The sequence below is a fragment of the Balaenoptera acutorostrata genome, chromosome 2 (assembly GCF_949987535.1).
Source record: "Balaenoptera acutorostrata chromosome 2, mBalAcu1.1, whole genome shotgun sequence".
Classification (NCBI taxonomy): Eukaryota; Metazoa; Chordata; class Mammalia; order Artiodactyla; family Balaenopteridae; genus Balaenoptera; species Balaenoptera acutorostrata.
The window spans coordinates 37,862,901-37,888,503 of NC_080065.1; the positions used below are offsets into that span (position 1 = coordinate 37,862,901).

A 25,603-nucleotide genomic window follows, 5' to 3' on the forward strand; every position below is an offset into this window, starting at 1 on the left:
CCTGAGCACAGGCCCAACTCCTCGGCCAGGGGGTGAGTCTGTTATGAGAGGGGCAACACAGATGCTGCGTAGACATCACTAGAGCCACTTCAACATGCAAGCAAACGCAACGCCCCACTGGGAAATTACTGATGTATGTGTATCCTAAAGGAATGTTATATAAAAGCAAAGAAATATTAACACGTGAAATCTGGGATAATCGATTTTTATAGACAAATCGTTGACTTTGACAAGGAGCAAAGTCAGAATTCATCTAGGTAAACATTTCATTTGTTCTTTCATGGAGGATAATATCTTTTCTTTGGTAAGATCAAAAGAAAAAGCAGTAACTCGATTAGAAGTGGTACAGTGTGCTAACTTTATTATTGGCTATTCCACCAATCTCTGTTGTCTTATTCCCATGTTTAGGCATGCCATTCCCAAATGAGAAAAAGGACAATCACACCAATCTATATCAATTTGGAATACTTAGTGCACATCTTAATGCATTTCTTAACATCCATGGTACTCTTTAATCAAGAATATAAAGCCATCTACTTAGGATCTGCCCCTCAAAGTGAAGAACATTCTTAGAATCACAGAATAAGCAAGTTTACAAATATAGCAACCATCAATATCACACGTTTCCCGAACCATAACTCTCACATGGATGTATATCATTTCTCCAGACCTTACAAATTCTTTAAAAAGTCCATTTTACCAGTACTGGGAGAGTATGCTTCCAACCACGCAGCCAGCCAGAGGGACCATTTTATATACGGAGTGTGCTTCTCACAAAAAAACCCTCTCCTTCCTCTGAAATGACAGAACTGTAGCTATACCTGAAGAGAAAGTGAATTTCAATGACAGCCATCAGCTAAAAACATGCATAAATTCCTATATCTGGTATGAGAGGAATGGCATATCGCACTGTACTATGCCTACCTCTGTCCAGAGGACAGCAATCTGGCCCGTCTTCAGGGTGCCTGGACTTTTCTCCCGTTTGATACGCAGGATGCTTGGTATACTCCCTGGGGAACTGTGACACTGAGGAGAAGGTCCTTACGAAACCTAATCCATCGTGTTTATTTTCTAAGAATGAAGTTCACTGCCCTTCACATCCTGGATTTGCTCCTCAGTATTTCCCTTAGTTTGATAAAGCTGAACTAAAAGTACTTTGTTCAAGGAACAAGCCTGGGCAGAAGAAATAACACTGTTCTGTAGAAAGAGGCATTCAACATTTAGAAACTTTTCTGAGCAGAAAAAAGAGGCCCTGAAAAGAAAGGATTTTTTTTAACTCTGCTGTCACTGTTAACTATGGGTTCACGATGAATTACCGCACAGCCCCTTTTGGTCTAAGAGGAGGTATTGTATAAGAAGCCCACAGTAACATAGAGAAAGACTCTTAATGGCCCTTCTGGATACACACGGATACTGCACTGTTTGAAAATGAGAAAACCGACTAGGTCAGTTAGGCTTATAGCTCTCTTGCTAAAAGCGACTTTAATCTTTGGCAAAGCACAGATGCTTATTTGGTTTGTTTATAAAGGCAACTTCTTGGTTGGATGTCAGCACCAATAGACCCTATACCCTTCGGTCTCTCCCACAAACCAGGTTACTTCTCCCACACAGAGATGTTCCTGTTTGCCTTCTTGGGCATCTACTTAGTTACAAAAAGTGGGGGGGGGGGGGGGGGTTGGCGGGGAGGGGGTGGGAGAAGGGATGCTCTAGGGAAGCAAGATGTAATCACAAAATCAGAGGCTCCAAAAAAAAAAAGACAGAGGAGGCCGAAGGAAAACCATAATCCTTAAGACAGCATTTCTCCTGATTAAAATTCACACAAATGTTATCTTTCAGGACTCGTACGATACTCCCCTGGGTATACTCTGGGTGGAGTTCATTTTCTCCCTCATTCTTTTTTTTCTACGTGCCATGATTTAGTTAGGAGGGAAAGTACATCAATGAAACTCTTCCTAAGTAAGGGCCCATCTTGGCACACAATTTAATGTACATACCACAGAAGATGAAGATAAACCCAATGTGAGTACCAACTGTAAATATGACCTTCTCAGCACTTATAAAGCAAATAAGATAATCATATTTTTTTTCTTTTTGTTTTTCATTAAAATGTCACAGTACGCTTGAGAGAACAAAGTCTACATGGCTGTATAAAGCATTAAGATGCTAGAAAACTAGTCAAAAACTGCTTGTTAGATATACAATTATGATTACTGATGTCCTTTTAATAAAATCCTATGTGGTTAAAATGAAAAACACACAGCTTGGGACAAAAGTCTACTCCACATTTCAAGCTGCGATCTGCTGCATTGGTATGAGTTTTGGTGAAACCTGGTAAAAGAAAGAGAAAAAAATAACCAACTTATGAAAAAACCTCATGGTATAAACATCTGTCCTTTGAATTTCCAAACCTGAGTGATGTAGGCAACAAGCAGCCTTGTCAGGAAACTCACCTGGAGTTTCCTCGTTATTTTCCATCTGAACCACTGAGAAATAGAACACCTTTTCCATTTACATTTTGTGTATTTAGTAGCTCTCAACCTTCTTGCATTATAGCTCTTAAAATAAGGATCATTAAGACTCGCAACTAGGAGGAGGTGGGGGAGGAGCAGCGGGAGACAAATAAAGGGTCCAGATAACCAAACTCTCTACTGAATGGACCACTGAGCTCTGAGATTGATGGAACAGAGACACAGAGCAAGGCACAAGTTTCAAAATCCTCAAAATAGGTCCTCAAAATAGTTTCAAAATCCTCAAAATAGGTTCACAATTTTGTTAAGAGATACTTAATGTAGTCTTTGGATGACAAACTTTTATCAGAAACTTCATAATCAGAGTGGAAATGATATAAAGGCAGGAAAAAGATACCAAGTTATTACAAAAAGGAGGTAACAGCATTAAAAATATTAAATATTAACTATAATTATGTTCAATGTACAAAATAGCAAATGTATTCCTAGGAGTCTTGAAGCAGAGAAATATGAGGACAGATCTACATTTAATGGTAAAGGTGGTAGAAGAAGAAACCTAAATGTAAGTAGTCTGGCTTAATTTTGACAGATTTTTCAAGGTGTAATGGCAGGTACAGATTTCTTCATTTAATCTGGCAAATATCCATTAAGTCCGAGTAACAGGCCCCATGGACAGCACAGTAAGGAATACTAAAATTTAGGTGATTTTTGAGACCTTCAAGGATGTGGCAATTGAAGTGGGTCTAATTTGCCTTCCAGAATAAACACTTAATATTTTTTTAAATGAATGAATGAGAGACTGGATTAGATAAGCTTCAAAGAACTAGAAGAAAGGCTTCTAATAGAGGTTAAGTCAGTATTAAGAATAGAAGAAGGCAATCATTTGGCTTTGATGAGGTTAAATATTTCTAGTTCATTTGTAAATTGTTTATAAAGTCTTCACAGTGTCGAGAGTTAATGCCCCCTTCTCCATTTTTCTACCTAAAGAATGACATGTCCAGAATAAAAAGGATAGGAATGGCTTGGTACATATCCATATCTTAGGATAAATGACAGCTCATTCAGACTTGCCAGCACTGAGAACAGATATATCATAATAGACAAAGTAATAGACATTAATAGACAAAAGTCACAGCCCACATTTGCAGAGATATTCAACTCTACTGAAAAGAATAAAGATATATGGGCTCCGAGTATTTAGAAAGTGTGTCTCACAAACTATCGATTTTCTTTTTTTAAACAACAGAGCATCTGTGGAAATAATTTAATGAAATAAGACTCTTTTTTGAAAACAGATCATTTTCTAATAGGTGCTTTGTGGCATTACCTTTAAAAGGAAACTGGACACCTTGATTTTTTAAACTAAACATCTGATCCTTCTCCTTGTCATGTGGGCCCTATTTTCAGCTCTTAGTATCATTTATATCCTCAGTGTGGAACTTGACTTTTATCAGAAAAGAAGATGAATCTTTATGTAGACTGACTTGGCCTGTCTATTTTTGTACAGAAAAACATCTACTGAACCTCCATTTTTCATCTGTTCTCTCACAGTCTCATCAACATTGTAAGTCCATGTAAGCAGAAGCAGATTATCCTGCCAAAGTGATCTACAGGCTATGCACAGGACTATATGATTTAAATGCATAAGATAAGCTAACAAGTTGTCTTCCCAGTCCATTGAAATCCAAAGAGTATACTGTTTAATTCTGGTATAATGCCAGTTCATAATAGATACTGAGAGTACAAATTTATTCAACTTGGCAAAGAATGCCCACAGCTGGCTTCTCTCAGATTCCATTGCAAACATATAAATAGGCAGTACTCTTATTTGATTTTCTGCCACTGGTGGTTTAGGTGTATTCCTACCTAGAGAACAAGACCAAGGCCCCTAGGAGGAGGAACTATACCAATCTGTTCTATTTTACTCACATTTCATAGCTTAATATGGACATACACTTGGTGTTTAATAATCATGGATGACTAATAACCTCTGGAAGTTTATTCTACCACATGATGTTCAAATATGGATTCAATTTATTTTTAAGTTTTTAAATTAAAAAAGGAACAAATATTCTAGTTTAAAAAGGTCCACAGACATATATAGTAAAGAAAAACTTATGTAACTCAAGCATGCATCAGAAAAGAAAGAAATGAATAACCAATTGAATTAACTACTCACTGAAAAAGATACTTTGGAGATAATGGAATTTAGTGGTGGAATGTCACCTTTCTTTTTTCTTTCTATTTGGCCCATCAAATAGCTGGCAGTAACACACTAAGTGATGCAAGTATAGCCCAAAAAATTTAAAGAAATTTAACATTTTCATTAGCTTGTCACAGCTATAATATGAGGAACTGTGCAGTATCACTTTGACTCTTTGAAAATGAATTATTACTGGATATTTATTTGAGAGACAGAATTTTTTCAAAATGTGAGTGCCCTGGGAAAAAAATAAACCAAAGGACTCCTTAGCTATAAAAATGTTGGGAGCTAGTAGCACTAAAGAACGACAGAAAAGCATTTCTGCACAGCATCACAATCAAGCATTTGCAGAGGGTGAACATGTGTGTATGGCTCTATCCAGCAACAGTGCTGGGGTGGAGCATTTATTCCCACTTCTCATATTCCCTTCCATGTGGAGGAACACCTATTAGTGTAATACTCTGGCCTCAAGTGTGTCCCTTAATGGCTCAACTAAATGATGATTTGGGCAGAGGAACTGGGGTATGTGAAACTCAGCCCGACTCTTCTTCCTCATCGGGATCAGCCTTCTGTAGGCAGCACGTGCTCTATTTTGCTCTCAGTCACATGGAAAGAAGCTCAGCAGTAAAGACTCGCCCTTGTGTAGAAGGCCTATGATTTTCCACGGCTGCCTATAACTGGGAGCTGAAGTCTCCCCCACTTCAGGGGTTCGTATCTGGGAAGGCTTTTGTGGCTGTACACCAAAGCCCCATCCTTCATTCTAGGCTTTATAATGATGATGTTTTTAACCTCTACTCACCCAGCTCCCTTATCTCTCTCAATAGATTCAGAACTTAATCCCCAAGAAATATAGAGGGAAGTCCCTTTCTTTATAACAACTGCATTTTGAAGGAGAGTGATGGTATGGAACAAGATCTCTGTCCATTATGGGTTGGCTTCTCTTGCTGTGAACTACTCCTGACCAGAATTTTATTTTAGAAGTGTGATGAAGGTTCCAGAAATATAGTCAATATCCTCATTTTTTTTTTTTTACAAAACTTCCACAGCTTCCTTTGGAGTTCTAGATATAACACAACACTTAAGAGAGTTTCCTCCTAATTGAAAAGAAAACTCTTTTCAACTGGCACTATGGTTACTATGAATTTTTTAAGAAGCTATTTCAGGTGATACCTAAAGGACACATTTTCCTTTCACATTTTTTGTTGTTTTTGTTAATTGCACTGTGGCACACAGGAAAGTCTTAGTGATTCTTTTTTTTTTTAATGCCCAAATAGTTCATTATAACCATTATTTTTAATACCCTGAAACCACAATTTTGTCATGCCCTGTTATCTGATGCTGTCATATCTTGCCTTTTTCTTTGAAATTCTCAGGATTTTCTCAATCAGTTTATATCCACATTCTGTATCCTTCGCCCGTTCACTTGCCCATATTCTTAGGTATACAGGACCTTTACCAACACATTTTCACAATTACTTTGACCTAGGTTTTTACTTTTTTTTCTTTGTTATGCAACAACCTAACTATTCTCTTCTAGAATGTTCACTTCTCAGTATACAGTGAAGGCTGAGAAACAGAAATCTTTTCTCAAACGGAAATCTTGAGTAAGTTGTAATGTAGTCAGATATAGAGTAAAATGCTACCTATGTAGTAATAATCATATGAGATATCTTCTGAATTATGACATGGAATACCTCTGAATTATCAAATAAAGAGATGTTATCCCAATGTGCTTTTATTATTAAATGTATCTTACTGATAACCCAGCTATTAAGCAAAACATCTTATTAATTAGAACACTCTGGACCCTAGCCTTACAAAGATTTTGATACATGTGACTTCATCTGTCAGGGTCTAAAGAGATGCCATTGATCATCAGATCCTCAAAATCCAGTTCTTCTGTCAAGATGGTTTAGCTGATACTACACCTTTTCAGGGCAACACTGACATAAAAATTAACATTTAATTTCAACAGCCTAATTTGGAGGAAACAAGATTACATGTCAATGTCAAAAGAGAAGGAGGGGTGGTACTGTGATAAAAGAGGGGCCATAGAGATATTTTTCAATGTATCAAGACATGGAAACTAGCACTTTAAGAAAAAGCAAAAACAGTAAAAATATATCTTTTTCATTCCCGATTTACCTACGTGACTAAAAAAAACCAAAAAGAACCTGATAACAATGAGGATCTTTTTTGCAATTCCCTTTTGCAGCAGAGACTTGAACATTCTATAGATCTCAAAAATGCTATCTGCTGAAGAAGAGACTAACTCATCCACATAGGGAAAAAATATAAAGAAGAGCTATTTAAATAAGAAGAACTGTTTGCTTTTATCACTGGAGTAAGGAATTCTAAACAGGTAAACTATAAACAAATCCCACTTTTTACCCTCTGGGGTCACTGAAAAGTTAATTAAAGATGAGCTTTTCATGTAAGGTATCGCTGGAAAGCTTCTTTTTTTCCAAAGGGAAATTCAAAAAAAGGTTAATAGACAAAGACCTTCATATAACACCAGAAACAGTTATATGTGGATAATGAATTATGCAGCAAAATTGTTTTTACAGACATTTGTTATGCACTGACAGGTACCAGCCAAGCATGTAGTACCTAAGGAAGAAATGTATGAAATACATGCATGATTTATCAAGTAAGTTTTATTAAATTACCTTCTCCAGGATAGGTAGCTGCAATATTTCTTCTCATTATAAATATATTTCATTTTAACACATAGAGCTGTTCTTAAAGAGTTATGTGAGAAGCAAAGTCTATTTTTTCATTTTTTCAGACACATTTTGACTTCACATTTGATTAACTTCAAATGGACTGCGCTGTCCTCTCGACTCCCATTAGGTAGGTGATTGGTGATTCATAAACAAGCACTTATATTAAAGGGTGATTATTTATATTACAGTATTATTCTCTTAGTTTTAAAAAGGGATTTGGAGATTTCTTAAGTGGATACTCCCCTGATGTTCTTATCTGCTTTGTAAGTCAGAGTTTTAATGCACTAAGTTTTTCTTCAAATACAGAGAACACCTATTTTGTGACTATAAATCTGGTGGTGTCAAAAGCTCGACATTCTAATACCTCCAAGGGATGGAATAATCAGGCAAAGAAGTTAATCAAAGAGAAAGTCATAAGCCATAGATGGGTTTAAAAATAAGGAAGTACCATTTCTCTGAGTGTGGCCCGCATTTTTTAGTTAATTAAGTTTGGCCATGGCTGATACGTAACCCAAGAACAGAGGATTGCAAGGGATTGCAAGAACAGAGGATTACAGAAAGTAGCTTAGAGTTCAAGCTCAACCTGCTGTTTCCAGCAGCTCCTGGTGGTTCCTCCCACTTCTGACTCCTGAGCCAAACCCTGGCCCATGAGCCAGAGCCCATTCCTGCTGCCACCTGCTCTCAGCGAAGGCACCCTTCCTTCCACTCCTGTTCTCTGCTAAGGTCAACTCCAAAAATGATCACAAATTAATGGTTCATGTCCCATAAACACCCATTAATCAAGCTCAGGATATAGGACAAGTGGCTGGATTTGTTCACAGAAACACTTACTGCGAAATCGCACCCAGTGCTCTTTTTTATGTCATCCACCGTCAGGCCTTCCCAGAGTTCAATCAGAGTCAGGCCTTTCTTGTTGTCCACGTCAAATACAGCCTGCAGAAGTCAAGAAAATGACAACGACAATTTCTATTACGGTAATTATTTTATAGCACAAAACAGAAATAACCTCTCAAGTTCTTTAAGGAGAGAAAAGACTCAGGATAAAAGACTGAAAATGAGCAATGAAAAAATGTCAACCGTAACTGCTATATTTCGGTGAGAATAAATGCGAACTCCCTAACTGGCAGTTAGTTGGGGAGCTCTGCTGATGTCAGAAAATAAATGAGTGTTGACTATTGATGGCATTTGCTACTATTATAACCAGGTTTTTTTAAACTACTTTCTTTTTGTTAGATCTAACACTTTGGGTCAAAATTTCAATTTGATGATTAATAATGATTTGAAGAAAGAAAAGAATGAAGAAAAGCAGGGAGGGAGGAGATATTTGGAAGGTGAAAGCACAGGGATGATGGGGGGAAAGCTGATCAATGCTTCTGGGTAAATTACAGAAACAAAAGAAGGTGCTCTGAAGTAGCTAGGAGTAATTATAAAGGGATAGCTGGCCCTGAAAGACCACCCCCACCCCAGGTAAATATTAAAGCTTTCCCTTTAAGTCCTATGAAAACACATAGATCCAAAAGTAGAGCATGAGAATCTCCCTCTGGTATGGAAATCAAATGAAGATGCTTATGTTTAGGACAGCATGAGAAGGCTCACCTCACCCTAAATATTGCATTACAACATTCTGGTTGGTAACACTAGGTGATGGTAGTGCCAACTGGTATAGCCTGACCCAAGCAACCTGTCATGTCTGATATAGAATGCACGTGGTCACACTCGGTAATATGACAACTCGAGTGGAAGGGACCAACAAAATCATGTAATATAACCTCCCACCCAAGAATTCTTTAAAACATTCTTCTGAGATGGTCGCTGGGGCTCTGTTTAGAAACTTCCAGTGGTAGGAGGCTCACTGCCTCAAGGCAGATTGCCTGTTGATGGGAAGCTCTAACTGCAAGAGCCAAAACTGCTTCCCTATGACTTTCACTCACGGGCTCTACAGTAAGTTGTCCTCCCATGCAACAGGCACTGTTCCCTCTTTCAGTTGTCATGGTTAGTCTTCCTCAGACTTAAGTATTATTCTTTCCAGATCGCTCCTCTCCTCTGGGTTTCCCTTAAATTCAACTATTATTTGCAGGCTTAGAATCTTTATTTTCAGCTAGCTTGGAAGTCAAACCCTAAACTGTCATTTTTAAACACACTCCTGGTTAGGAGGCTATTAAGAAGACACAGTAGTGTGTACTCCAATATAAAATTTAAAAAAATTTTTAAATGAAAATAAAAGACACAGCAACATGCAGAGGAAAGAACCCTGGCTTTCAAGCTGGACTGGAATTCCAGCTCTGCCAACACTAGCTATGCAATCTTTGGTGAAGCTGTCTTCACATGTGTAGATGGATATCAAACAAACCTACTTCCCAAGATTTTTATACAGGACAAACATAATAATAAACCCACTCTGAGCAGCTGGCCTCATGCCGGGGACATATAGCAAGGGCACCACAGAGGCATATTCTTTTCCTTAACAGCTTAACTTACTGTCACTTGTGCGTGAACCCAAATCAAAGCCCCCAAATGCTTATTTGTATCCAGTTAATTGATAGTTCTCCTCAGGAGGAAAACATCAAGGGGACCAGTGATACTTGCCTTCTCTGTTTGTTTGACGAATTCATAGATAACCTGGGTTGATTTTACTGGAAAAGATAATTTAAATTTAGGAGGAAATATTTCAGCAAACTTCTTTTTTGTTTGCACATTTTTATGTTCCTAAAGAAACGTTTTTTAGCAGAAATGTATTTTGAGGGGGAAAAAAATGATCATCTAGGCATGTCCGTATGCTGCAGGAGGTTATTCAATTCCCCAATGACAATTACAAATTTTTTTTAATTGGACACTTCTCCTTTGCAGAAAGTGTGTCTGGAGCATCATTCATACTGATTTTCTTTCCCCTGTATTATGAACAACTACAAATTTATCAAAATGGAACAAATAAGAGAAAAAGAGCCTTTGGGGTGTGTTATTAAGAACAGGCAGGAAAAGGATTTGGGGAGAAGACAAGTTTGGTATCATGAATATAAGACTTCAGTGACTGAGAAGATAAAAATCTATGGCAAATGACTTACTGCTTTTAAAAACCTTTAATTAACACCTTTATCAATCCCTAATTAGCTCTCAAGGTCAAGGCTCCTAATTTCCTCTCAAGGAAAACTAAGCATCTATGATTTTTAAAAATGGGAAATTTACTTTTGAAATATTTAGGAAGATTTCCATTTAGTGGTATAAAGTGTAAACAAATACTTGATAAAAATGGACACTAAAACCTAAAAGCTACAAGCAATTGTTCACCTGCCAAGAATAATATTTCGACTACTTTGTTTCACAGATGATACTTTTATTATTTTTTCACCACCGTAACAGGCTGCATTACGGATAAGCAGTTAGTCACAGCCCAAGTGCTGGTGAGGAAGGCCTCTTTCATCACATCATTCTAGCAACACGAAACCAAGAAATCAGGGTCATAACATCTCCAAAGCCTCTTTCAAATGGCAGGCAACTAATGGAATTTTCCTTAAGAGCTGAAAATGGAATTCTAGTCCCATACCACTCTGGCAGAGTGTCCAGAGTCATTGCCCTTAATGGCACTGCAAAATTTATTAAACACCTACTGTATAGAGCACAGGGGTAAACGCACCACTCCTTTCCCTGGGGCACCCGAAGTTCCACATGTAGCTGCCTTTCACTTTACTCCTTTCTGCTACACAACACCATCTGCCGTTAAGCCTCCAATTATCCCCGTCTGCTAATGAGTTCACACATCCGTTCCAGTGGTGACTTCTCCTCTGAGCTCCAGGTGCCCATGGATGTTCCGGATGTTAACTTACTCCGAAATATCAAACTGAGTATGTTCAAATGGCACCTGTTCTTTTCCTGCCTCCCCTTGCTCCTCCCTTTCTCTTCCTACAGACCCAGCCTTCATTAAGGATACAACAGGTCGACCACGCCTCTAGCCAGAAAACTCAGGAATCACCTCTGCCTTAGCAACCACGTCCCATTCATCATCGAGTTAGGTTGAGTCCAGCTCCTAAATCTCTTTGAAATCTCTCTTTCTGTCTTGTGGTTAAGGACCTTGATATTTCTGGCCAAGATAACTGAAGGAGTCTCATCTCTTCTCCCCTTGCTTTACATAAAAGCCACAGGGCTCTTTGTAAAATGCAAATCTAATCAATGGTGTCCCCAGCTATTAAAAATCATTGAAGGGCTCCCAAGTGCCTTCCAGATAAAACCCAAATTTCTTAACAGGACATTCACATTCCTTTATAATTTGGTCCCTTACTGGCTTTTCACCTTCAGCCTTCAGAATATCTGGCCATGCCCTCACTCTACATTATCCCACTCACAGGTCCTTGAGTAAGCTCTGTTTTCTTAATACCTCCAGGACCCTGCCAATTTTTCTTCCCTTTGCCTAGAAGGGCCTCTTTGGTCTTATTCTCACTTATAAAGCTACTTATCTTTCAAGACTCCTCACTCAATCTGTTAATTTTCTCATTGAGAAAAGTACAGTATTTATTCAACAGGCTTTCACTGTGTATGGGTCAAGCATTATCCTAGGTGTTGGACAAACAGTGATGAGTGAGACAGGCAGAGAGCTCAAAGGTTATTTCAATACAGTGACCAACGCTGAGTTAGGGTAAGTACTAAGACTCACGGAAGCACCCAGAAGACTTGGGGAGGGATAGGGAAGACTTGCCAGAGAAGAAATTATATAGCTGAGACATAAAAGATGAACAGGAATTAGCCAGATGGTTGGGGTGGGGAGAGCATGCCAGGGAGAGAGACAAGAGGTGCCAAGTCCCAGAGGAGCATGGCGGGGGTGGGGGCAGGGAATGCAACATAGTGCACAACATTCAGCATGGCCGAAGTAGGGAGAATGTTAAGGCAAAATGAGAGAAGCTGAGACTGGAGGAGAAAAGATCCAGACTGGGAAAAAGCTAATATTTGACACCACTCTCCCCAGGCTGTTAGGCAGCCTTCCTCTATGTTCTCAACTCAGCATTTGGCACGTCTCTCTCTCATGGACTTTATCACATGTATTACTCTAATACAGGCTGGTACTGCTGATGTCTACTCCCCTTGAATGTGCTCCTTGGGGGCAAAGACTGTCCTCCTTTCTGTATCCACTGTTGGCAATAGTCAGCTTCAGAGAAGGAGCTCAAAAATGCTTATTAAATGGATAAATGTATGAAACAACAACGTGGATGGAAAGGGTAGAAGATTTTTTTAAATGGCAGTAAATTTATGTATGAGTAATGTCATGAGAAAATGTAGGTATTAGATGGTTAAGTGCCAAAAGGAAAGGTGGACCACTCTGAAGATGAAGTTGTGAGCGCTAAGCTATCTGAAGCCTCTTCATGATGAAGATGGAAATTGCATTAGACTTAAAGGATGGGTAGGATTTGGACAGGCAGAGTTGAGTGGGAGTTGTTGCACATAGAAGCACTAAACTGGTAAGAACAAGGTCAGGGCATACGTGGAGTGGGGATGTAGGGAGAGGGCTTACCTGGGGGAAGAGGAAGATCGGGGGTAAAATGTTGCTGGAATTATCCTTAGAAGCTGTACCACCTTACTTTATTAAAGAAAACAGGATCAAGGACTGTCTTGTCTTTGATTTCAAAGTAATGGATTCTTTTCAACAAGTCCTGTCCATGGTTTTGGAGGGGTTTACGAAATGATAAGACTCAAGGAATAAATGGTGAGCTAAAATATTCTACACTTCTATCCACTTTTTCTTCTCTACACGTCATCTTTATGGATTCCACATAAACAGCCCTAGAGGAAGGCACCATTTAGGACAGAACTCTCCTTAAAATGTGGCTTCTGAAAAGTATTATGAGCCTTCTAACCTACTTCGAAAGGCTGCTTTAGGGTGCTTTGTACCATACCCGAATGAGGGTTCTAAACCAGATTAATGCCAAAAGGAACAGCATCGTTAAGAGAAAACAAAGAAACAAATGGTGATCTAGAGAATTCTGTTTTGTGGTTCATCAAGATACTGAATCAAGAAAATGACAGCCTTCTAGCTCACTTATGAGAACTATGTCACTCCAACATCTTAGGTTCAAATCTGGGTCAGAAAGGTGACTGTAGCAACCACCAGTGATGTTTCTCTCTGATCTGAGCAGTTTCAGTTGTACCACTAACCAATATTTTCTATTTAGGAAGATAAAATCTAGAGGTGCACTAAAATGGCTGGTGTGTTCTAAAGTCTGCTTTATAAAAGAGGGCTGAAAGCATGCAAGAACCAAAGAATAGATTTCTTGGTTCACTGTGCGGCCTGTATTGCAATTTGCACCTAAATGATTAAAACCTAATTTTTACTGAGTTTCCTAAAATGAGATCCAACAATTTGTACTTGTGATTTGGGACAGCAAAGAAGAAAGGTAGTCTTAACTTTGTATATATCATCCATTTTCATAGCCCAAGTATAAGGATCAATACAACTTTTCTTTTTTTATATCACACTGTCAAAGTTACCAAGGACAGCAGTTCAATTCTGTATGTATATGCATATTTCCAGAGAATGTCACATTAAGAATTCTACATCTAGAAACATTAAATTGATGAATCTTCCTATTTGGTCTACCCACGGATTAAATTAATCCTGTGACTACCAATGTAACACACTTTTAGACGGTAACAAAAAAATTCTAAAATGCTTATAAAAAAAAAAAAGGTGGTAGACATTTAGAGGAAATAAAAGAGAAAGGCACTTTACCTTTTCAGTAATGATGCGGTTGACACATTGTTTTCCTGTCAGTGGTAATGTACATTTCTCCATGATTTTATGTGCATTTCCCTGTTTGAAAAAAGAAACATTAAAAAGAGTAGTTAGGAACCAATTCTTACTTAGAATTGGTATAACATAGGACAAACAGGAACTATCAGAGAAATCGTCTCCTAAGTACAGTCTGTTTGAAATCTTTGCGCAGTCATGCTTTTACTTTCTTTCTGGAGGCAGCTTGTGTCCCTAAGATAATTTAGGGAGAGTGCCAAATGAATAGCCAAAGGCATAACTGATTTAGTTGGGAAACATCCTGCTGCAGATCTGACCCCTCAAGCCTCAGCCCTTAGATCATATGATGGAGAAATTTCACTTCTAGCATCCTGCGAATTTTTCTCTTCCAGGGAATGGTCTCCTTGACAAACGACCTATTATTTACCAAGGGTAGGAAGCATACACAGAATGCAAATGCATAATATACCTTTTTTAAGAAGTTTTAATTTTATTTGTTACAAACGTGACATATTCACAGAAAACAGCAGTTCTTGCCTCCCTCTGTAGGCTTAGACCTGCTCTGAACAGAAATCAAAATTCAATTTTTTTTAGCATTTTCTTATGTACTATTTTACATTTTCTTCCTACCTCTGCATTTAAAAATTTTTTTAATTTTATAATAAATTTTACTTTATTTTCCATTACAGTTTATTACTGTATATTGAAATATAGTTCCCTGTGCTATACAATAGGACCTTGTTGTTTATCCACCATATATATAATAGTTTGGACCTGCTAGCCCCAAACTCCCAATCCAACCCTCCGCTGCCCACCCCCCTTGGCAACCACAAGTCTGTTCTCTATGTCTGTGAGTCTGCTTCTGTTTTGTAGATAAGTTCATTTATGTCATACTTTAGATTCCATATATAAGTGATATCATATGGTATTTGTCTTTCTCTTTCTGACTTACTTCACTTAGTATCATAATCTCTAGGTCCATCCATGTAGCTACAAATGGTATTATTTCATTCGTCTTTTTATGGCTGAGTAATATTCCTGTGTGTGTGTGTGTGTGTGTGTGTATACCCCACATCTTCTTTATCCATTCATACACACCCACACCCACATCATCTTTATCGATTCATCTGTTGATGGACCTATAGGTTGCTTCCATGTCTTGGCTATTGTAAACAGTGCTGCTATGAACATAGGTGTGCATGTATCTTTCGAATTAGTTTTGTCTGGATATATGCCCAGGAGTGGGACTGCTGAATCATACGGCAACTCTACTTTTAGTTTTTTGAGGAACCTTCATACTGTTCTCCATAGTGGCTGCACCAATTTACAACAACAGTGTAGGAGGGTTCCCTTTTCTCCACACCCTCTCCAGCATTTGATGGCCATTCTGACTGGTGTGAGGTGGTACCTCATTGTAGTTTTGATTTGCATTTCTCTAATAATTAGCGATCTTGAGCATCTTTTCATGTGCCTATTGGCCATCTGAATGTCTTCCTTGGAAAAATGTCTATTTAGGTCTTCTGCCCATTTTTTGACTGGGTTGTTTGTTTTTTTGTTATTGAGTTGTATGAGCTGTTTGTATATTTTGGAAATTAAACTCTTGTTGGTCGCATTGTTTGTAAATATTTTCTCCCAGCCTGCAGATTGTCTTTTCATTCTGTTTAAGGTTTCCCTTGCTGTACAAAAGCTTATAAGTTTGATCAGGTCCCATTTGTTTATTTTTGCTTTATTTCTATTGCCTTGGGAGACTGACCTAAGAAAACGTTGCTAGGATTTATGTTCTCTTCTAGGAGTTTTACGCTGTTGTGTCATATATTTAAGTCTTTAAGCCACTGTGAGTTTATTTTTGCGTGTGGTGTGAGGGTGTATTCTAACTTCATTCATTTACATGCAGCTGTCTAACTTTTCCAATATCACTTGCTAAAGAGATGGTCTTTTCTCCATTGTATATTCTTGCCTCCTTTGTCAAAGATTAATTGACCATAGCTGTGTGGGTTTATTTCTGGGCTCTGTATTCTGTTCCATTGAGCCTCTGCATTTTTTAATACTATGTTGGCCAAACTATTTATTTCCTAATTAATCAGCTTTAGATATTATCTACTAACTTCTTATTGGGGTGTATGAAGACTTAACTCTTTTACAAACCCCCATCCTTCATTATCTTCAGTTCTCCCAGCATACCTATATCACAATTTGTAGGTAACTCAATAGTCAGAATTTACACCATGCTGACAAAACAGCTGTGTAAAGTGGCTCATTGCTGGGCCAGGCAGTGTAGAAAACCATGATCATATTCACTTTCTTATATAGCAATTTGCTTTTCCTGGAATTTGTCTGAGCCTCAGTTTGCTCATTGGTAAAATGTGTGCATTGGTCTATAGTCACATTTTTTCAAAGTTTCCTTTAGCCACGGTACCCTTTTTTCAAACATAAAAGAGGGACTGAGAGTGGAAAGCAGGTTTTCACCCATTAACCCCCTTCCCCCACCCCCTACCACCCCCCAGTATAGAGGTGGCCTCTGGGTCACATCTATGGAGCACAGTGGAAACATTAGCTCTGATGATTTGATCTTCAGATCATTTTCTTCTGATTATTATTCAGCTCCTTTCTAAGTATCAAGCACCAGGAGCCTAAATTAATATTTCCCTTGAGGCTGAAGGCTAATTTATCACATTTTAGATCTTCTTTTAAAAATGGCAAAAATGCTTCTATTCCTTCCTTTTTGGATCTGAAAGCACCACACATGATGTCATCATCATCTTTAGCCATCTCAATGTTTTACCTTCTGAAATATGCACCACTACCTGGTTTACCTCTCTCTCAAAACTGCTGCCATACCAAGTATGATCAGAGGCAAGATATTTCAAATAACTGGGCTTAATTAAGATTTTACTGCTTGTAATAATCTGTCAACTCACCAACATACTAGTAACTAAGAGGTTTTAGTATACTTCACCCAGTGTATGGCATAAAAGATACTCAATATTTTTTGAATGAATGAATGAATGGGAAGAAAAAGGGAAGTCTATTGGGAATCTTGGGTGGATTTCAAAAGAAGACAAACTCTATTACTTTTAGTCAAAAGTAGTGCTAAATACACATAGAGTAGATAGATGTTATACCTTTAACAACAAGTTATATGCTTCTGGGTCTTAACGTGTAAGAAAATTTATAGCTGTAGAAATGAAACCTCATTTTTGCTTCATTTTTAATGATCTATTTTCATTCCCAGATTTCAAAGAAAGCTTGCACGTGTCACAGAAGCTTAATTAAAGAGCTGAAATTAATGATGAACATTCGAACTTCAAGAGTTGTCAGGACTCCTTACACTTAATATAACTCAAATAAGACATGTCACAATGAATTCCAGGTCTGCCTGCGAACAAAGTGAACAATCTGTGGGCCTCCAAAGAATATTTTCTGCAGGGAGCTCTTACTTTGTTCTCATTATTTGAGCAAGGTCTACACCTGGTGTGAAAGCAGCCACTTGGATTTCAATGAACAACAAACGATGGTTTAGGATCAAGCGTGTATTTCAACTGACAGAATTAACTGTGCCCTACCAACAGAGACCTTTTAGAGACCATTTTCCATGTAAACAGTATAGCTCAGTGGCTCAGAGTGGAGCCAAAGGACCTGAGTGCAAAGCCTAACTCTGCTCCACACTGGCTGGGCAAGGTTCCTGTGTCTGTGCTTATCCATCGCTTTACCTCAGGGGTTATTGTAAGTGTCCAGTACTTAGCAGGTGCTCAATAAGCTTGCACTGTTTTTATAACCTATATTTAACATTTCTACAACCTACCAGGGAATTCTTCAGGAGCTCTTAAGTTCCTAAACGAAGTTGGACATAGAATTACACAGAAAATGGCCTAAACAGAATTCCTGAGAGCCACAAAACTAATGAAACGCCAACACGTATTTGGGGGCAAACCATATGGCTGGCCTAGGAAGCTGGCACCAAGCGTACTCTTGCCGTGAGAACAATGTAGCTAGGTGACTCCATTCACTCTGAGCTTCAAGACATAACACAGATCAAGGGTAAAGAGAAAATGGCATGCAGAAGGAGATTAAAGAACGTCACAATTTCAGTATCCAACAATAGGTTAGCTAGGAAGCCAAAATATGACTAACGCCCACTTGAGGACTCTATTCTAACCACGCCAGGCTGAGCCTTACCAAGTTCTATGATTCACAAAGGAGGAACAATCACTGAGTTTTTAGCATTTAAAAATAAATCCTGAAAAAGAGATGCAGTGTAGTGTGGTAGCAAAGAACACTATATTAGGAGTCCGAAGACCCGGTTTTGAATCTTAACTCTGCCACTTAATACTCATTTGGTCCCTTAAATTCTTTGTGCTGTAGTTTTCTGTTCGATTGCCTTGTCTTCTTCACCTGATCACGGCAGGAAGAAATGTTCTGCAAGCGCAGTAAAGTAGGAGGGGTTGAATCCATTCGAATATTTTGGGTGAGGGGGGTCTTGTTCATCCTCATCATTCTGCTTCTTTCTTTCTCCACGAAGAAAGGTCAGAAAAGGCAGAGGAACGGATACCAAGGGTAGCATTAAAAATTCTCTGACTGGACCCGAGGGCTCCTGATTTTGATGTTTCCTTATTTCCTAATTTCATCATAACCTGGGTGAATAGCTAAATCTCTTTCCTCCACTTGCTTCTCCAGCTTTTCTCTTTTCCCCACTGCATCACTTATAGGACTCCTGCAAAATCTAGGAATCCACCATTTTCATTTTATATGACCAAAAGCCTTAATACTTTCTATTACTTACTTGCTTCATGGTGATCTCTTTTTAATTCATTAGATATCTGTGTGCAATTTATTACTAAATTCTTCAGTAATAAACGACTCTGGTTAAATGATAATAAATTCCCTTGTTATCATTACAATAAGCCTTGTGTTATCACAATAAACTTAATCCCAAATAACAAGCTCTTTTACAACATGATGATTTTTACATTTGATGTCAACATTTCTTTCACCTGAGGCAATGGAGCATTCATGTAAGATTTTGCCTTACATAAAACCCCATTTTATGCCCATCTTTTTTGTTAAGTATTTCTTCAATGTGGCTGCAATATATTTCTTCTTTGGGAAAGCCCTAGTGATCAAGTACAAAGAAGGCAAAGTCTAGAAGTTGGTTGATCCTTAAGGGACCGAGTCTTTACGGGTGTATTCGCGCCACCTGAAACACACACCACCCTGTACTCCTTCATCCCACGTTCGAATGGCAACACCCTCCCTATTCTTCACGACTTGGCTCAGGTGTCATCTACCCTGGAGAAACCATCTCCAACATCCCCTATCCAGTGCCACCACTCCAGTGTCCCAAGGACATTCCTAGTCTGGTGCACCTCGTAGGTGTTCCTGTGTTTCCTCTACTCTCCACACATGTTGTAATTGTTGCCCTCTCTTTACCCACCACTGGACTCTGAAACAATTTATCTTTGTATCTTCCGCAATGAGCAGAGTACTAGACAAACCACAGCGATCAATAAATGCTGTCTGACTATTATAATTCTGATCCAACGAACTCCAACAGCATAGGAGCTGTAAAATACCATGTGACTCAGTGGCTATGGACCACTGGAGGCTGCTTTTTAGTCCTAAGAAATGTACTTGTACATTCCCAGCATCTCTGAGCTCACTAGGAGAAGTGCAGCTAGCAGAGGTGTGCAAAGGGGCTTACAAAACTTGGGGAGACAGATAAAGGCATGAGCAAAGGGAGTAGCAAAGACACCTCAAGACTGCGGTATGGGGAGTTCCCTGGTGGTCCAATGGTTAGGACTTGGTGCTTTCACTGCTGTCGTTCGGGTTCAATCCCTGGTCAGGGAACTAATATCCCTCAAGCCATGCGGCGCATCCAAACAAAAAGAAAAGACTGCAGTATGAAACATACAAATGTATAAGTAAAGAGAGAAACTGAGTGAATTATACTATACTTATTCTACATCTTCTGCTTGCTCTCTCCTACAGCTGCAAGGCTTGCATTAATCTGTTGAAAAGCGGGGCTACAAAGGCTGACCTTGGCAAGGGAATACTCCATACTTTGTCTGGTTGCACAATGAAACCAAGGACAGGTCTCTCTTAGGGCTTGCCGAAATATCATGGAGGAAGCCGGAGTGCAACCACCCTTGCCCCTTCCTTCTATACACACACACGAGCACACACAAAACAGATATAAAAACTGGGGAACACTGTATTACAAAACCCATGACTGTCACATCACTATGATGATTGATGTGGTACCCAGAAAAGAAAAATGGGATTTGCTAAAGAAAGAAATCAAGGTACACAGAATAAAAGGACAAGATGATGATGACATTACTCACACTGAGTTTATCCTCATGGGATATTTTTGGCCTTTACACAGCACCTATTTGGTAGGGGTCCCAGCAATCCATATAGGACTTCAGTGGAAAGGCTCAGCTAGCTCTGAAGCAGAGAATCGTTGCTGTTACAAATGGTTTTTATACGTGGATGTAATAACAGTTTGTGGTTACACAGGCACATTCTCAGGGGAAGACTAGCCAAATGAGACAATAGATACAGCAAGCCATTTCCCTGAAAATAGTCTTCAGGGCTTTGAGATCTTAGAATAGAAGGCCATTTTTCTTCAATATAATACAAAAATCTTTATCATGGCCTTTTATTTTCTCTCTAAAGACTGCATCCTATGGTCTCTAGACTAAGTATGGCAGAGCCCAGGACTGAGCAGGAATTATTTTCTCTTTCCATCCATGAATTGCTGTGATACCTTAGAAAGCTGCTCTTAGTATTAGCTTTCCTATCAAGAACTATGGATACTCAAGGTCACAGAATTTGAAGTTATTTGCTTAATTAAATTCGGTAAGATATTTTAAAGTGTTTATTGGTCGATGGACTGTGTTCTGCTATTTTCTTCTGTTATAACATTTTTTTGCAGGCATGTCCATCATTAAAGGACAAATAAAAAAGACAAAACCATGTAAGGATTTCTATTTTTAATGGTGAATATCGGTTTTTCCCAAACAATCCTAGCCACGAAATAGTCTCATTAACAAATGATAAAATACCTGACAAGCCTTTATGAATGGAAAAAAAATTAATCCAGATGAAACTATGTTAATTATGAATTAACCTAACAAAAGAATACTTTATCTTGGGATACTTTTCAATGTTGCTGAAAATTATCTCAAGGATGCTTCCAAGAAAGCATTTTTAAAAAACTCTTTTGTATTTGCTGGCTTTTGGTAACACATTTGGTCCAAAATAAAAAGGATTAATAAATCTCATTTACTTTTTATAATTCCTCTGCACAAAAAGCAAAGACAAGGTAAAACAGTATTCAAGATTTCTATATGACACTGCTATCAGATACAAATTGGACTTAATATTATTCACAAAGATTTATTCTCAACTTCATAACAATGTAACTATGACTCTTTTTATCCTTTAGAATCCAGACCTCCTACTGTAATAAAAATAAAAACTAAGCCTGTTCTAGAAATAGAGCTCTCATTTATGTTCTCAAAAATAGGTACCGGAGCTTTGTCTGTTTCCAATAAATGACAACTATGACTGAATTTCTTTGTTTTTGTGCACTGAGAGTTATACCCTTAGGAACACATTTCCAGTACACAATACTAAGAACAAAACACTTTCCTTTATATTGTTAGTGGTGATGGTATTTGCCAGACAGAAAAGTTTAGTAACAGAAAACAGAGGGGCTGGATACACAGGTTCTCAGTTTGCTTTTGCTCTTAATTTTCTACTTGACTTTTATCGGAATGTTTAACCCCTATGAAATTTGGTTGGTTTACCTCTGGAAGGGAAACAATAAGACCTACCTCACAAGAGTATTGTAATGATAAAATAAAGGCAGTAAACATGTAACTGCTTGGAAAAAGTTAAAAGTGCTCTATATGTTCAAAGTATCATTATTATTTGAAGAACTAATGAATTCAACAATTATTGATTCCTAATATGCACCAGGCATGGTTTTCCTCAGTTATTATTTATGATAGAAAGAGCCCCTGCCCTCATGGAACTTACATTCTAGTGAAGAAAGGAGATGAAGAATCATCAGAAGAGGGGGGAATTCTGTTTTGTATAATAGTCAGGGAAAGCTTCTCTGGTATTCTCAGCAGAGACCTGAGTGAACGGAGGAAGTGAGCCATGTAGGTATCTGAGGAAGAGCTTTCCAGGCATAGAGAATAACAAGTGCAAAGGCCCTGAGGCAGGAGGATGCTTGGAATGTTCCAGAAACTTACAGAAGAGAGTCTGGCTGGAGCTCAGTGGGCAAGTGGGAGAATGCTAGTAGATGGAGTCAGAGAGGTACTGGGATTGAAGCTGACAAGCCAGGGAGGGCCTTAGGGACAAAGTGTAAGGAACTCTGAACTTGAATCTAAGGGAGATGGGAAGCTGTGGAGGGTTTCTGAGCCCAGGAAGAAGTGCTATAACATGATTTATATTTTTAAAACATCATTCCTTACAGAGAAGATTAGTATGGCCCCTGTGCAACAATGACATGCAAATTTGTGAAGCATTCCATATTTTTGGACATGGGAGCAACCTAAGTATCCATCGACAGATGAATGGATAAAGAAGATGTGGCACATATATACAATGGAATATTACTCAGCCATAAAAAGAAACGAAACTGAGTTATTTGTAGTGAGGTGGATGGACCTAGAGTCTGTCATACAGAGTGAAGTAAGTCAGAAAGAGAAAAACAAACACCGTATGCTAACACATATATATGGAATCTAAAAAAAAAAAAAAAGTGGTTATGAAGAACCTAAGGGCAGGACAGGAATAAAGACACAGACATAGAGAATGGACTTGAGGACACGGGAAGGGGGAAGGGTAAGCTGGAATGAAGTGAGAGAGTGGCATGGACATATATACACTACCAAATGTAAAACAGATAGCTAGTGGGAAGCAGCCGCATAGCACAGGGAGATCAGCTCGGTGCTTTGTGACCACCTAGATGGGTGGGATAGGGAGGGTGGGAGGGAGACGCAAGAGGGAGGAGATATGGGGATATATGTATATGTATAGCTGATTCACTTTGTTATAAAGCAGAAACTAACACACCATTGTAAAGCAATTATACACCAATAAAGATGTTAAATAAATAAATAAATAAACAAATAAATAAAAATAAATAAACAACAAAAAAAAAACCATCATTCCTACCACTGTGTGGAGAATAGACTCTGTGTGTGTGTGTGTGTGTGTGTGTGTGTGTGTGTGTGTGTGTGTGTGTATATTTCCACCCAACTCTTCTCCCTTTGCTCTCTGACGACAGGGACCTAATTGTAAATCCCTCAGCATGTGCTGCCCTTTCACACCTCAGTGCCTATTCCCTTGACCTGCAACACACTAGTCCCTTCAAACCCTGCCCCATCCTTCAGATCTCCATGCAAATGCTACATCCCATGGGAAGCACTCTGTTTTGTACACTCTTCTATTTTAAGTATTGGTTTCTATGACTCTATCCCCATGAGACTCTGACCTGCCTAAAGGAAGGACTATGCCTTTCTATTTTTCATTTCCTCAGACTCTATCATAGTGCCTGACACATAGTAGGCCCTCAATAAATATTTGATGCTTGCATAAACAAGTAAATTAACATACATAAGATAATTCTGCCAAATTTCAAGACAAAGCCTCAAAGAATATTCATTTGGTCATTCATCATGTCTAGAGGATGGAAGACGCTAAGCCAGCAAATTCATAAAATGTTGGCTCATTTATATATCATCGTGTAGAGGTAGGAGTGAGTCAGATAAAGGGGGAAGGGCAACAGAATGTGGAAACACCTAACAACAGGAAACAACATGAATGTGGAGATCCTAGCAGAACTGAAGCCCTGGAAACAAGGATGAAGTAGGTTGCTGGGGAGCTGATGACAGAAGGCTGGGAGGCTAAGGTGAACTAAGTAATGTGGACCTAGCTCGATCCAGCTTTAGTTTGAGACCAGTCACTTTGGCAGTGGTGTGCTTGATTACCAGGAAAGAGGGTCAGTCTGGCAGGAAGAGGACCTTTGGGATACTGCAACGGTGACCCATGTAGATGTGACAGGGACTTAAACAAGTAGAAATCCACAGGATGGAGCAGATCACAGGGGTATTGTAGATGCAATATGTACAGTGATTGGTGTAGTGGGAGGGGCAGAAACTCCACGAGTACCTTTCCAGAGGGGGGCTGGGAGATCATCACTTCTCCAGTTGAGCTAGCAGATGGAAGATTTTTAGGGGAAACGATGATGATTTCACGTGTATAAGTGCTGCGGTTGAGGTAGCTATGGATCAACCAGGTGGAGGTGTCTAATAGGGAAAAACTACAGTTATAGAGCTCATTAGAGAATTCCAGGGTGGAAATAAGGATTAGGGAGCCACTGAGTGAAAAATAATAGTTGGTGCCAAAGATTTAGAAAGCACCCAAGAAAGGTGCAGAGGGTGAGAAGTACAGAGGGCCAAGGATGAAGTTATGAGGAGTCCTGGCAGGAACTGATAAAGAAAAGGATGGGGCAGCTAGGGATCTAGGTTGGTGGGGCAGCTCTGCAGGCCTCAGCACGTGGTTTACAACTTTGGTTCCAAGGCTGCTGTTGCAGTTAAGGCCTTTCTCAGAAGGCTAGAGGGGGACAAAAAATAGTCCAATGAAATCGGCTTTCTCTTTAAGGACATGACCCAGAAATTGCACAAATGCTCAAATCCCATTGACTTAAACTTGGTCACATAGATGCATCTACACGCAAGGGAATCTGGGAAATGTAGTCTGTCACTGGGTTACTCTGTGTCCAACTAAAACATGGGAAGATTCTAATACAAAAGGGAAGAAGAGGAGATGGGTACTAAGGGGCACAATTCTCAGATTGTTTTCTTTTAAATATTTTGCTGATATCTATCTCAACAGGGACAGCTTTGACCAGGGAAAATGAAAAAAGGGAAAGAGGTGATTCTGAAACCTGAAGCTTTCAGAAAAGGGCAGGTGTGGATGGGAACTTAGGTGAGGATGCAGCATGGTATGACATGATGAACACGACTAGACCAAACTGAGGGAAACTCCTAGCTCTGCCACTTACCTGGACAAGTTTCTTACCTGTCTACATTCCAGCCTTACATCAGAGGGTCGCTGAGAGGTTTATAGATCCAGTATGTACAATGCCACACACAGGGCCTCACACCTAGTAAAGACTCAAACTCCTACTCCTTTCCTTCATTTCTCCCAATTTTTAGAGGGCAAAAGAAGGACACGCCAAGAGATCAAAAGGAGCTTAAGTAAGAAGGTGGCTAGACACCAAAAACTCTGCCTACTTTGCAATTTTGCCTGGAACCCTCATGTCTAAGCTTAAATGAAAGCCACACTCCAAGGCCAGTCTGACGCCAGTGCCTGCCACATGTCTCCAGAAGCATTTTTAAGGCAAGGGAAATATTATGCTGGTTACTCTAGATCAACACAAGCAGGCAGCCAGGTTTCA

At 39.0% G+C, this 25,603-nt stretch overlaps 1 protein-coding gene and 1 non-coding gene across 3 annotated transcripts in view; one reads left to right on the plus strand and one right to left on the minus strand.

Annotated features, from left to right (window-relative positions):
* The window catches only part of OXCT1 (3-oxoacid CoA-transferase 1), a 137,854-nt gene that overhangs the window by 1,923 nt on the left and 110,328 nt on the right, over positions 1-25,603 (minus strand). Inside the window, exons 15-17 of one of the 2 annotated variants that reach the window (XM_007195526.2) lie at positions 14,110-14,190; positions 8,229-8,330; positions 1,979-2,328 (exon numbers count right to left, since the gene is read on the minus strand). In XM_007195526.2, coding sequence (XP_007195588.2) covers positions 2,287-2,328; positions 8,229-8,330; positions 14,110-14,190 — 225 coding nt within the window. In that variant the 3' untranslated portion in view covers positions 1,979-2,286. Of the gene's footprint in view, positions 1-1,978; positions 2,329-8,228; positions 8,331-14,109; positions 14,191-25,603 lie in introns of those variants that run through there. The other variant, XM_057540656.1, reaches the window with a different exon arrangement.
* On the plus strand, positions 22,574-22,675 carry LOC114235688 (U6 spliceosomal RNA). Its single transcript, XR_003621804.1, has one exon. It is a non-coding gene; the product is annotated as a U6 spliceosomal RNA (small nuclear RNA).